The sequence below is a fragment of the Temnothorax longispinosus genome, chromosome 4 (assembly GCF_030848805.1).
Source record: "Temnothorax longispinosus isolate EJ_2023e chromosome 4, Tlon_JGU_v1, whole genome shotgun sequence".
Taxonomy (NCBI): Eukaryota; Metazoa; Arthropoda; class Insecta; order Hymenoptera; family Formicidae; genus Temnothorax; species Temnothorax longispinosus.
The window spans coordinates 11653608-11668410 of record NC_092361.1 but is presented as its reverse complement, the minus strand read 5'-3'; the positions used below and the strand labels follow the sequence as shown (position 1 = coordinate 11668410).

The 14803-nt window shown below is 37.2% G+C and overlaps 1 protein-coding gene across 5 annotated transcripts in view; it reads right to left on the bottom strand.

Moving 5' to 3' along the window:
- The window catches only part of LOC139812158 (serine/threonine-protein kinase SIK3), a 245452-nt gene that overhangs the window by 30109 nt on the left and 200540 nt on the right, over positions 1-14803 (bottom strand). For 4 of the 5 annotated variants that reach the window (XM_071776791.1, XM_071776793.1, XM_071776795.1 and 1 more), the window contains one exon: positions 3703-3924. In XM_071776791.1, the coding sequence (XP_071632892.1) occupies positions 3703-3924 (222 nt within the window). Of the gene's footprint in view, positions 1-3702; positions 3952-14803 lie in introns of all 5 variants that reach the window. The other variant, XM_071776792.1, reaches the window with a different exon arrangement.

Genomic DNA, 14803 nt, shown 5'->3' with positions numbered 1-14803 from the left:
ATTTCCTTCCTTGTCTTCCGCCATATCTTCTGTACCTCCGAGAAGCTCCTTAAAATACTTCATCCATTCTGCACCCCCAATTTTATTTTCCTTCCACACCTTTTTCTTTCTTTTCCTATTAATGAATTTCCAGACCTCTGATCCTTGCCTTAGGATCTTCAATTCCTCTTCTTCTTTGATTCTCTTCTCCTTCCTCTTCTGTTCAAACATCGCTTTCATATTACTTTTTTCCTCCAAATACCTTCCTCTTCCTACCTTTCCTTTTCTCCATTTCATGTACATCTTCTTCACTTCTCTTTTCTTCCTAGTGCAGTTTCTGTCCCACCAGTCCTTAGAACCAATCTTCCTCTTTCTAATTATTATTTCCTTCCTTATCATAGACGCTTGAATTATCTTCTTAAGTTTGTTCCACTTCTCTTCAATTGACAATTCCTGATAATCATCCTCCCAGATAGCCTCTTCAGTCTTCTCTTTATAGCTTTCAATAGCCTCCCTATCCCAGCATATTTTCCATCTTGCCTTTTCATTCCTATCTTTCTCTTCTTCTCTCTGTACATTTTGATTCTTACCTAACGCCCTATCTCTTACATCTAACATCGCGACTAAAGGCATGTGATCTGAGTCCACTCTCGCATCTATTTTAAATTCCCTAATTCTATCATGCATTTCTTCGCAAACAATCATATAATCTATTACGGAGCTACCCCTAGCACCTATAAATGTATATTCACCTTCCCAATCACCTTTTGTTGTACCATTCAACAAGTACCATCCCTTATTTTGAACCCATTCTACGAAGTTCCTGCCTCCATTACCTATTAATGTATCTTTACTTTTCCTCTCCCACCCTCCCTCCACTTCCTCCCCGCCACCTAATTCTCCTGTTCTGATGTTAAAATCTCCTCCTATAATCACAAGCTCTCTATCTACTTTTTCTATCCACCGATCTAACGTCTCCTCCATCTTGTTCCAACCCTCCCTATTATATACTGATATGATATTTGTTATTTCACCTTCCTCAAGTATTTCTGACAAAACTAAACCTTCCTCTTCCTTCTTGATCAACTCTGATCCTTCCTTCCCCCATCCCTTCCTTTTACCTAAAATAAAACCTCCTTTTGCCCTACCTTTCTTATTGACCCTAGTAGCATTACTACACATCCAAATATGCGTATCCGGTAACCTCACTTTGATTGTCTCCCAACTAACAGAATCAATCCATGTTTCACTCAGACTTATGAAATCAAAATCTGTAATATAACCCCAAAAATCGATATCCTTGTTATTTATTCCTGCCACATTCCAAAATAGGATTTTCCTACTTCTTATCATCGTTTCACTGACCTTCTCCTCCTTCCTAATTTCATCCCTTCCTTTCCTTTTATCTTCCCTTATTCTTATCTCTACCACCTTCTGGCTCACTTCGCTAAATTTTCCTTCGCTCTCCCCTCATCTCCTCCTGACGCTTGACTACCCCCACTACCATCTCTATCCTCCAAATTCCTCGATACCTCCTCCCACGATTTCCACACTCCATTTATTCTTACTCTCGCATAACCTGCCTTAACCTCTACCCCTTTACCTTTCTGTACCTTAACTCACCTATAAATTTCTTCCTGTACCTTCCTTTCCTCCCAGGTTAGATCATTTTCAATGAATATATTTCCACCCTTTAGTTTGTACTTATTCCTCATTACTTCTTTCTTGTCCTCCTCCTCCAGTTTAACTACGGTAACCGTGCCACTTTTCCTCACATTTATTACTTTACATCTTACACCTAATTTATCTCTTAAAAATTTCTGCGCCCACTCCTTCCAGTCTCTTTCTTGTTCTAAATTTATCCCTCTAATTATCACGTTATTCCTTCTATCTTCCTTTTCTTTATCTTTCATACATCTCTTAAGCTTGCCTACCTCTATGTCACTTAGCCCACCCTCACTTACCAAGGATCTCGCATAGCTACTTCCCCCTCTGCTCCTTCTAGAAAATCTGCTCTCACTAACACTTCTCTGACTTTGACTTTCGCTTTCACTACCAATATCCGTCTCACCTCTCTCGCATCGCTCTAACCTATTTTCTAATTCAAACAATTTTCTTTCAATTTCCTTTAGTCTTTCCTCGTTTTTTCCTTCCTTACCTTTTATTTCCTCTACATATTGTGCAAAACTTTCCTTTATCTCCTCAAATTTACCTACCTCCTTGGATATCTGTTCCCTCATTTCCTTTATTTCATCTCTCAATATACCTAAATCACGTTTCATCTCCTCTTCATCTCTAAATGACACTGATTTACCTAACTCAAGTTTGCGTTGTTTACTATCCGCTTTGCTGTCGATCTTGCTCCTACCTACATTACCGTATCGACGCCATAACCTAACGGCTACCGCTCGCTTTTCCCGGCCGAAATACGTACAGAAAACGACCACCTCTAGGTCCGCCTCCACTCACCCTTATTCAGAGCCCTCCAAACGACCTATCCACTACTCTACGCTCACTTTCGCTATTCTCTATCTGCTCACAACTCGCTTAATCACACCGCACAATCCTTCCATACATCCGCTCACTTACACGCCATCTAACCAAGTCCCGAAGGCAATTAATTAAGACCCCCAAAAGCTTAGGACTAAAGTACCTAAAGACACTAGGATTTTGGAAAAGTGCTAGGGTGACAGACCTGATAAACCTGGTACTAGGCTAAGAGCTGGCCCCAAAACACCTAGCAAAGAAAGAGCGGGAGGTACAAAGGATCTTAGGATCTAGGTGCAATCGGGGGCTCAAGTAGAACCCCCCGCTTACTACTACTACTACTACTAACTGTAAAACTGGGAAGCCTGCCTGTCTGGCTCACCTGCTTAAAAAAATAAGTGGGAGAAGAGACTCAAGAGGGACTCAAAGCTGTTACGAAAGATTAATATATCTCCGAATACCGAGCAAGTCAAATCTCGCACGGACGTCTCAGACCCACGTATACACCAGACATAATCTTTTTGTAAGTAATAATTTTGCTAATTTTATTCAAAGTTTATTAAAGGTAAAATATTAAATAAACGATGTTTATTAAAAGACTATAAAATCGTCAACTACAATGTAAACAGATGTTTTGTAAATTTTTTCAGATTTTTTAAAGTACTTTAAGGTAGGGAAAATAGTGTTGAACATGACAGACCCACGTATGCACTAAAAAGGTACCGAAAGAACGGACGGTTAATATAAGCATTCTTTCATACATTTTTGAAGCATGTGAAAATATATGTTTTATTACTCTGCATATACGCGTCTCCGTATAATATACAGATCTATAGCATACGCTGTTATACCCGCGTCGATACGGGTACCTGCATCGTACGGGTACCGAAATTAGGGCTGGTAATTTGCTTCGAAGGATTCGATATTCGAAGCTTCGAAGTTGACAAAAATAACAGCCCTAGTCTTGTATAGCATAAGATATTTTTATAATAATGAATTATTAATAATATTATGCCAATTATATAAAATTGCGTACATTTTAATAGAGAAATATAAATCTTTTCAATATATTAAATTAATTGTTTGTTGTCAAACACCAAACTTACTTATTATAAAAATAAACTGATAACTATCAGTTAACATTACTGAACAATTAATAAGCCGAAAATTTGCAATAAAAAAATAATAGGCACGTTGTATATTAAATTAGCAAAATATTCTATAAAAAATAAATACCTTGCGTAATTGCTGCTACACCTCTTTCGTGTACAGGAGAACCCGGAATACTCGCAGGGCTATGTGAAGGTGATGCTAATCTCTGTAACTGTTGATATTCTTGTTGAAGTGCTTGAATGCCTGGCCCAGGAGCACCCGATCCTTCCGATGCCCGACGAACAGGTGAGTATCTTTCAGTAGCAACATGGCTGCTTGGTTCCTTATACGAATCCCTATTACTTACTGAAATTAATGTAAATATTAGAAATACTTTTCTCAACATAATGGCTGCGTTCGGGGAGCGCGCTATGGTGCAGACACGTTCGCGCGCGCGCGTGTGCGTGTGCGTGCGCGTGTGCGTGTGCGTGTGCGTGTGCGTGCACGTGTGTGTTTGTGTGTGTGTGCGCGCGCGCGCGAACGTATGTATAAATTAAAAATTATCTATCTAATTCGCATAAAAAAACTTAATGATAAATTTATTTAAGCTATTCTTTTTGAAATAAGAAAGACGTTGATACTAAATACAAAAATCTTTTCGTGTGAGATATGTCACATGTTATATTTTATATTGTGCACCATACACACATGCATGCATGCGTATATGTACACGCACCGGCATAATTATCGTGGCGGCTAGGTATGTGTGCTTATATAAATAATCTTACCGCCAAGGGCCACACCATTTCTGCCGGTGCATGTATTGCGTGATGCAAAGAAATATGTGTATGTGTCCGCATACAATTTTAATAAAAATTAGCTACCGCTCGTATTTAATAACAAAATATTGATTACAAATAATGAAGAAATTTGTTAACATTAACCAAATTATTTCGTCATAATCACTAAACCCTTTAGTTGAAGCTATTTCATCAACCCTTGGTTATTATAACTAAAACCTTTTTTCAGTGTAGAATAATGCTTATAGCGTTGAAAGCGTCAAGACGAATCCAGCCTTTGTATCCTACAGGTGACTTGACATTTATTTCTTTATATCTTCCTGTATGTATTGTTTCTATCGAAATTATTTCGATGGTGTAAAAAGATGTTTTCAATCCTCTTCCAACAAATTCTGATATTCCTCTTTCCAGATGTCAAGAGAACAGAACCTTATATATATTTTATTACCGTATTATATTTCTCTTCTAATGTAATTAAATTATTAGTTTTTTCTGTATTATCCATGGTTGGCTTTTTAGTACTTTATATCACACGTGCGTGGAAAGTGGCCCATTCTGCGCGCGCCATCTGTGCGACAAATAGCCAATTTCCCACGCGAGAAATTCCCCACTCGAACCCGTGCGGGAATAGTTATTTGTGTAACAAGTGAGGTAAGATGAAAATTCCCGGGTGCGGTTACCGCACTCGCCTTCGGCTCGTGCGTAAACTCCGCATCCGGGAATTTTCATCTTTACACACGGCTTACACTCCCTATTTTATGTTGCAAGTGCCTGGAAAGTGGTTTATCACGCACGCGTAGCGTGCGTAATGGGGCACTTTCCATGCACGTGTTGCATAATATCTCATTCCCGCACGGCTTCGAGTGAGAAATCTCTCGCGCGTGCGAAATCGGCCATCCGTGCGAAAAAAAATAGTTATTTGTGTAACAAGTAACTATTATAGTATTCATCTTACTTTGTTTTTTTTCGCTATAATTTTGTTTGTAAGTTTACTATGACTTTTTATTCTCTCTTGTGTTTAGTGAAATCGTTATTGGATAATAATCTAAACCATATGTCTTTAATCTATTGATATTCCGCAAATATCAGGTATGTACAAAAAACCAAATCAATATTGAATGGTCATTATCTTGATTCTCCTAACTGTGTCATTATGTCATTTTGTGTTGAGATATATCATATTTGCATTTTCTGCTGCTTCCAGTAAATTTTCTCCGTTGATGTCCGTATCATAGCAGTTTTACGCCGTATTATATATATTACCGTTAGAACCTGAATTCTATCAATACTCGATTTAATTAGTCAAAACTAGTTTTATCAAAGGCCTATCGTCAATACTAGTAAAAAAAAAGATAAATACGTTTATTGACTCCCCTCACGGTTGCCAGGCGTTTTGTAGGGACGTTCCCAACCCTTTATTCAATTCTCATCCAATACTATCCTTCTCCTCTCATTTAAGCCTTTGGACCAACGGCTTAACGTCTCTTTCCGAAAGACGGAGCCCAGTTTGCTCCACACAAGAGCCTATCTTGCACGGAGGGCGCAGCTTTCGGAAAAAATTTTCCATGTTTACATGGCTCTAGTGGACTCAAACCTGGTTCCTCAGATTACGAGTCTGGCGCTCTACCACTAGACCACACTGCCGCCCCTCGTCAATACTAGTATTAACTGGTCAATTCTAGAAATAGCAATGAACTGTAAGTGAAAACTAAATCTGACTAAAAAATCAATTTGTTAAAATATGTTAACAGTTTTGCTTCCTCATAGAGGAAGCTTTGTTTTCGTAAATTTTGTATATGAACCTTTGATTGAGTATAAAGTTGGGTCTAATCAATCAAATTTAAAAGAATTATATATGAAATAGGGGTAGAAAAACCAAAAAAAAGATTGTTTTTTGAATTTTTGATGCTAATATGTTCAGAGTATTCTAAAACATCGAAAAATTGCATTTTAAAAAATGTCCGTGTGTGTGTGTGTTTGCGTGTGCGTGTTCGTGTTCGCGTGCGTGTGCGTGTGCGTGTGCATGTACGGATTTTGATGTCCGTGGTTGCTCTAACTTCCGTAAATTTTGAAATATCGGGCTTAATTTTTTTTTAATGTATCACTAAAGACCCTAGAGGACGAGCGTGGCCTAGTAGACAGCGCACTGGTCTATTGAGCCAAAGGTCTCGGGTTCGATTCCCGGTAGAGTTAGAAAAATTTTATTCGCTCATTCTCCTCTCGGAAGGCAATGGCAAACCACCGAGAGTATGTCTCGCCAAGAGAACTTCTCTAAAAAATATAGCCGTTCAGAATCGGCGTTAAACTGTAAGTCCCATATACAATGTGTATAATCTACGTACGCAACACATGTATATGAAGAGAAGTCACCACGCTCGGGCACGAGTAATAGAACTGAGGATAGATGATCACTAAAGAAAGGTTGGTATTGAATTTGGCGATGATCGGTAAAGAGGTTCTTTCTTTATAAAATTTTGAATTTTTTGAGAAATATCTGTGGCTGCTCTAACTTCCGCAAATTTTGAGATATTAGAGAAATGGCTGTGGCTGCTCTAACTTCCGCAAATTTTGAAATATCAGGTTATTTCTAATTCTATTATATTCATCAGTCTTTTCTACCCCTATTTCATATATAATTCTTTAAGATTTGATTGATTAGATCCAACTTTATACGCAATCAAAGATCCAAATGCGTAGCCTAAACTCTCAAAGTCAATATCGATTTGACATTGCGTCCATTGTAAAACCCCATTTGTGCTACTAAGCTGACCCTTTTTCAATTTATAAAAAGGTTAAATTTAAAATGAAAAAAGTGTGCAAATTAGAAACTTGCACATTGCTTCCTCATCATCACAGATCGCTACCATTGCTCTTATTTTATTTCGCTCATAAAGCTTTCTCTATGAAGAAGCCAAACTAATAAATACGAATAATTATGCATCAAATAAAATACAAGCTTCCTCATAGAGAAAGCTTTATAAGCTAAATAAAATAGAAGCAATGGTAGCGATCTGTGATGATGAGGAAGTGCAAGTTTCTAATTTGCACACTTTTTTACTAGGCAAAACTAGTTCTGAGTTGGGCCAGTTAAAAGTGGTAATTATTCAAAATAGGGTTCCGAAAGGGTCTTTTGATATTTTTTGTGTCTCTATTAAGGGAAGTAATTTGCTGACATGTGTGTATAGACAGTACACATATAGGCGGAGGAGAAGCTCCACATAAAAAAAACTAATCTAACTCCAAGCCTATTTCAACCAAATTTTAATTTCAAGTTTTTAGAAATAGGCTTGGAGTAAGATTAATTTTTTTGCTAAATATTTCCTTTTACACAGTTAGCCCCAAATGACTTTTGACCTTAATGTTGATCTTGACCTCCAAGAGCATTGACTTTTTTCGTCGCTCGTTGTTTATTAAAAAGTTATTAACAAAACAATTTGCTTATAAAACAAACGAAAGAATGTTGTGTGGATCAACTATTACTGCTTTAACAAAGCGGATGGAAAAGTGTATGCGGGATGCAGTGGGTTTCGTCTCCCTGCGGGGGGCTCCACTACCGTTAAACTAGACACATAGTGTACCTTGCAAAGTACATGCGTGAACTTTTCACGCGTGGAAAGTTGTAAACCCATGGCACCTCATTTCGTGTGGAAAATGTATGCGTGAAGGCAGTAGTTCCGCCTCCCCGCGGGGGGCACCACCTCCGAAAAAACTAACCTAACCCAACCCGATTGTTGTGTGGGTGGAAGAGTATATGTGTGATCATACACGTGTGATCCACCCACACAACAATCGGGTTGGATTAGGTTAGTTTTTTTGGAGGTGGAACCCCCCACAGGAGGGCGGAACTGCATCCACGCATACACTTTTCCACCCGCTTTGTTAAAGCAGGAGTTCATTATTACTTTTCCCTAGTTACAACTAGTTTTACCTAAAAATATGTTTTAACGGTGAGTACGTGTGCTCCGTTAAAACTGATTTTAACTCGTCAGAACGAGTATTAACTGAAAATTTTTTAGGGAATACCGGTATTGTCAAATACATTTGATTATTTCTAGAATTAACCAGTTAATACTAGTATTGACGAAAGATTTTTGATAAAACTAGTTTTGACTAGTTAAATCGGACATTGACAGAATTTGAGTTCTAACGGTAACATATACATTAAAATCTCTATAAAATTTCATTATTCTTTTTGTCAAGATCAAAAATACTTTTCTATATCCTCGCGTTCATATTTCTGAACGGTCTTCTGTGAATAGCGATCCGATTAAGTTAGAGTTTTAAATCATTAATTCTTATATCAATAGCACCTCCTTCTTATGAACTTATCTATATATGAACTTATATAGATATCTTTTATAATATCAAAATTATAATCTCATTTTTAATATAGATTGCAATTTTTCCAGTAATTTCTTGACTGACTTTATAATATGTTTATATCCTGACATACGTAGCTTGTTTTCCTCTTGTACTTTAGTTTATCACAGAAATTTTGTAGGTTTAAATGTTCTTATATTCGAGAGTTCTGTATTTTCCTTTATACTTTAAAAATTCCTGACTTTTAAAATACTCATTCCAAATATATATACATGGTGTCCCAAAATTCGCGAACCAAAATACCATAGCAAGAGAGTTCTTGACAAAATAAATTTAAAAAGTATTTGCCATTTTTCGTTCCGAGCAGTAGTTTTTGAGATAAAAAGGTTTGAAACTGGCCAACTACAGATTACGATTAAACAGATTCGTGCGCGATCTAACACCGCGCGACTCGCGGCAGGCGTCCGTTTAATCGTAATCTGTTATTGGCCAGTTTCAAACCATTTTATCTCAAAAACTACTGCTCGGAACGAAAAATGGCAATTACTTTCTAAATTTATTTTTTCTTTTAGCTTTCCTTCGTTTCCTTTCTTATTCTAATCTCATTGTTTTTCATTGTTTAAATTTTGTAATAAACCTCTAATATGTCTGTTTCCTTTAAACATTTGGCTTAAGAACCCTTGAAAGCTCTCATTACTCTCAATAAATTTCAATAGATTTTTTACTAGTTCTATTTAGGTTTTTAATGATCTTCTTCCCGCTTTACTTACAAAAAACCTTGCCTCCTTCTTTTGAAGTTCCAGGTCCATTATTCCATTTTCTCAAAAAACAAGTCCTCTACTACCTTTTGTAATTTTTTCCTCTCTTGCAATCGATCTATTACGTGTGGATTTACCTTGTATTTCATACCTAATCAAGGTGTTTTTGCATGTTCTGTTTTGGTTTTGAGTCCATATTTGTTACAATTTCTTCATATTCTCTACTAGTCTTGTCTTTTCTGTTCCCTTTCTTCTGTTTAAATTATGTTTTTAACCGTCAGGATAAACTCGGTATCTCGTCTATATCTGTTATCCGGAGTTAGTCGGTAACCTTGGCCAATTCTTTGGGTTGCTATATCTACCATATTCTTATACCGGCTGGTCTTCTTTTTGAATATGCAGAATGCTTGGTAATTTCTGCAGATGTTGTAAGCTATTGTGATTTTTACTTTTTTTAAAAACAGGATATCTTCTAAAAGTCGTTCTATATGATCTGTAATTTCTGCTAATCTCATATTTGTAATCTTCATATGCAAAGTCAAACTTCTGTTTTTGCGATAGAACATTTTCAAATGTTCAAACTGAAAGTATTTGTAATATTGCTTTACATTTTTACAAGCTCTATATATGGCTTGATTTTAAATGCAACCAAGTCGTTAAGTATTCGTATACTCGATTTGAGTTTGTATCCTTGGTAATAATTAACTAATTGGACCCCAAGCTATCGATCAAGCCTACTTAGAACTTGATCCGTTCACTCGTTATCGAGATCTCAACATCTCGGGTACACGCAACCCGTCGCGTCGCGTAAAAGAGTCACGGTCGGTCTCGCTCCGCGTGTACTTGGCACGAGACACTACCGTGTCTCTTGATATTACTCGTATACTCTTCTTCCATTACCTTTTGTTTAGCAATCCTTTTCCTTCTTATTTATTCAAGTTTTAAGGCTCCTGGATGGTCACCGCGGCCATATTGGATTCTTACTATCGAGGCGAGGAAAACACCCAATTTTGTTGTGCATGCCATTTTCAAATAAAAAGACATTTCAATAAAACATCACTATAGATCGTTTCAGAACACTTCCGAAATTGACCGAAAACTATCCTTTTCCCTCGACAATAAACAAACAACCATAAAACGAAGCCTAAACATACGGGAAAAACAGCCGTTTAACGACTGTCGAAAGGAGGTGAAAACGTTCCTTCCGCATGCAAATTTTACTTTTCGGTCAATTTTACGACTTTCACGAATACGTTAAACGTTAGAGCACAAGCACAGAGCGAATAATAAAGAAATAGCATGCACAACAAAATAGGTTGTCAACATGTCACAAAGGACAGAATTCTCCATTGGAGAGAGTTCTGATTTCTGCCGCGACGGTACGTCGCCACCGTCAACGCAGAGTTCTCGGCTCAGGGACCAGGAGCCTTAATATGTCTCTTTTACCTGTTAATATGTCTATCAACTTATTAATTGTATAGTCCTATTCCATTATCACTTATCTGCAAGAGATACAATGTTACAAGAAGATAATCTTATTTTCTATGTATACTAATAAGGAAATACCCAAACTTTTCAATTTGGATGAATTTTTGTGGATATGTAGAGCAACTTAATATGAATAATTTATATGCTTCATATTGTGCTTACTATAATATTTTCAACCTCAAAAAAGAGCTTCCATTTTTTAGGATATCGCAACTCTTAAAGTACAAGTAATAGAAAAAAATTGTTTAGAATAAAAGTCCAATGATAAGTTAAGTTCTACAAAGTGACATAAACAAAATTTTTTTAAATTTTTATTTATGTTACATTGTAGACCTTAAGGCTCCTGGGTACCTGCCGCGGCCATGTTGAATCGTGACGTCAGAAGCGAGAAAACGACACGTCAAAAATTCTTGCGTGGTATTTCCAAATAAAAAGATATTTGCTTAAAATAACATTACAAATCGCTTCAGCACACTTCGAAAATACTTCGAGTTCTTCAGATTTGCTAGGAATGTACTACGTTCAAGATACTACGCAAGAATAAACAACGTATCAATTCTCAACATTTCTCGCTTATTCTCCATTGGAGAGAGTGAGAGGAGATGGTTCTTATTTCTACCGCGACGGTACGTTGCCACCGTCACCGCGGAGTTTTCGGATCAGGGACCAGGAGCCTTAATTTACCATTAAACTTTTATTCTAAACATTTTTCTTTATCTCTTGTAGTTTAAAAGTTATACGCGAAAAAGTAAAAAAGCTCTTTTGACTTTGAAAACCATACCTTTAGGGCGATAAAATACAAATAAAGCATATCCGTTATTCATCCATCCACACATCATCCATCTTTCTTCTTTACATATCCGCCGCTATACATTGTTATTTACAACCGCTCTAAAGCTGTTTCCATTACTGTCCCTACTCACGCTCCTTCCTAACTTATCTCTTCCTCTTTTTTCTTTTCCTTTATCCTATCTTTTTTATAGCATTCCTCTCTCCTTTTCCATAATCTATTTAACACCTTTCCTTTTTCCATTCTAAATTTGTTATCGTATATATTCACTAATATTTCTTTGTTATTCCTATCTAGATTCTCAAACCACATACTTATGATATTGCACTCGCTTATGTAATGCTCTAAGTTGTCCCTACCTATCTTGCATAATCTACACTTTATATCGTCTTCATCCAGCCAATATTTATTTGTGTCCTCTAAATTGCCGCACCTTAATTTTACCATCGCTCTAATCTCATCTCCTGTTTTCACTTTATCCAAGTTAGCTTTTAATAAATAACTGGGTGTCTTGTTTCTCGCCTCTATCTCTTTTTATCTTGTATTATACCTTGCCCCTGCTATTTTACTGTTTATTATTTGCCCTTGAATGTCCTGTTCCCTTATTCTTACTAAGCCTTCAGTATTTTTACCTTCATTATTTAATTATTTTATTACTTCAGAGCTCCAACCATTGTTACTATAAAATCTTTCTCGTTCCAGATTATATAAATCCTTTTTCTTTTTAGCCATTATGTCTTTTTCATCCCAACATGCCTTTACTAAACTTCCGTCTTTTTTCTCTCTACCTCTTTTCTCGTACCTCATGGCTCTTATACCCCAACAAATTTTTAGTTTCTCTAATCCTAGTTTCCTTAGTATTACATACCTCGGTGTGCAAAAATCTAGTCTAAATACCCATCTTACATAATCCAACATGACTTTTTCCAACTCCTTTTTTTTACTCCACTCCCATACCTTTGCTTCGTATTCCATTACACTTTTTAGTAGGTACTTAAAAAGCATCCATCTCCTATTAAAATCATCTTTGCATAATCTTTCTCCTAAACCCTAGACCCTACTTGCAGCGATCCTTCCTTTCCTATTCAGTTCTTTTATATGATCGACATAATTACCTTTCCTATTAAACGTAAATCCCAGATATTTGAACGTTTCTACTTTCTCTATTATTTTATCGCTCTATTTCCATGTCTTTCTACCTTTTTTACCTTTACTATTAAATACCAACAGTTTAGTTTTTTCTGTACTTAATTCTAGTTTCCTTTCTTTTAAAAATATTTTTAACATGCTTATCATATCTAGTAAAGCATCTCTGTTTTTCGCTACCAAAACCATATCATCCGCGTATGCTAATGACCACACTCTCACTCCTCCTAGCTCTATCCCTCCTATGCCACGCATTTCTAAAGCTTTATCAATGTCCGCAATGTACAAATTGAACAGGGCGGAACTCATCACACAGCCCTGCCTTACACCTTTCTTCGTCTTGAAGCACCTTGTGAACCCATCCTTCTTTCTTATTGTCACCTCCGTCTCTTTGTACATTTCTTTTATCCTGTTTATTAAACTGCATTACACTCCTTTCTCTTCCATTATCTTCCATAAAATTTCTCTGTCAACGTCGTCGAATGCTGCCTTTAAATCCACAAATATTGCGAAAATCTTGTCTTTCCCAATTGCCATACCTTCCTCCTTCTTCCTTTGCACTATATGGTTCAAGATAAATATGTTGTCCATCGTAGACTTCCCTTTCCTAAAGCCGGCTTGGCTGTCAGGTATCATTCCTTTCATCTCCATTATTTCCTCCAATCTGTTCTTTAGAATTTCCGCATATACTTTGTATGCAGTGCACAGCATAGAGATCCCTCGATAGTTGTCTGTTCTCTCTTTATCCCCCCTTTTATGTAGGGGGACAACTATACTTTTTCGCCATTCGGTCGGAATTTTACTTTCCTTCCAAATGAGCTTCAACAGATCAGTTAGACCTCTTCTTACTGCTGCACCACCATACCGCCATGCTTCCATTAGAATTCCATCGAACCTGCAGCTTTGCCTAACTTCATGTTCCTAACTGCCCTCACTATCTCCTCTTCTTGCAACTCCCTTTCTGTATCTTGAACCTGTTCCTCGTTTCTTTCTTCTGTTCCCATGTCACGCACCTCCAACGCCTCTTCCCTTACTTCCATCTCGGACCCACCTAACAACTCCATGAAGTAACTTCTCCAGTTCTCTTTCGGAATATTATTCTCTTTCCATTCTTTCTTCTTTCTTCGGCTGTTTATGTAGTTCCAAATTTTCTTTTCGTCCTTCAAATTTCTTAATTCCTCTTCTTCCCTCTCTCTCTTCTCCATCCGTTTCCTCTCTAACCACCCCTTCAGGCATTTCTTTCCTTCCAAATAGTCTTCCTTACTTCCCTTTCCACTTCTCCATCTTCTATACTTTCTTTTCACCTCCCTCTTCTTTCTGGTGCAGCTCCTATCTCACCAATCTTTGTGCCCTAGTTTCCTTCTTTTCTTTATCTTGACTTCCTTATAAACTAAAGCTCCAAGGACCCAGTTTCTTATTTTCTCCCATTTCCTATCCACCAACTCTATTTCCTGGTCCTCGTTTTCATTCCAAACCTCCGTCATCTTCCTGTATAATTTCCTTGCCTCTTCGTCCCAACATATGATCTTCTTTGCCATAATCTGTTCCTCTTCTTCCTCTTCTGTCCACCCCTCTATTTATCTCGTATTCTCCTCTTCCTCCAGTAACAAGGTCAGAGGCAAATGATCCAAGTCCACCCTGTCCCCTATTCTAAATTCCAACACTCGTTCTTGCGCACTATAGTTTACAATTGCATAATCGATTACCGAGCACCCTCTCGCACCCACATACGTATATTCCCCATCCCAATCCCCTCTATACATCCATTCAAAAAATACTATCCTTTTTCATTTATCATATCCACAAAACTTCTACCGCCATCTCCTATGACTTTATCTTTACTCTCCTTTTCAAAGTCATATTAATCCTTCCTGCACCCTCCTAAGTTTCCTATTCTAATATTAAAGTCGCCTTCTATAATAATATCCTCTCCTTCGCATCCT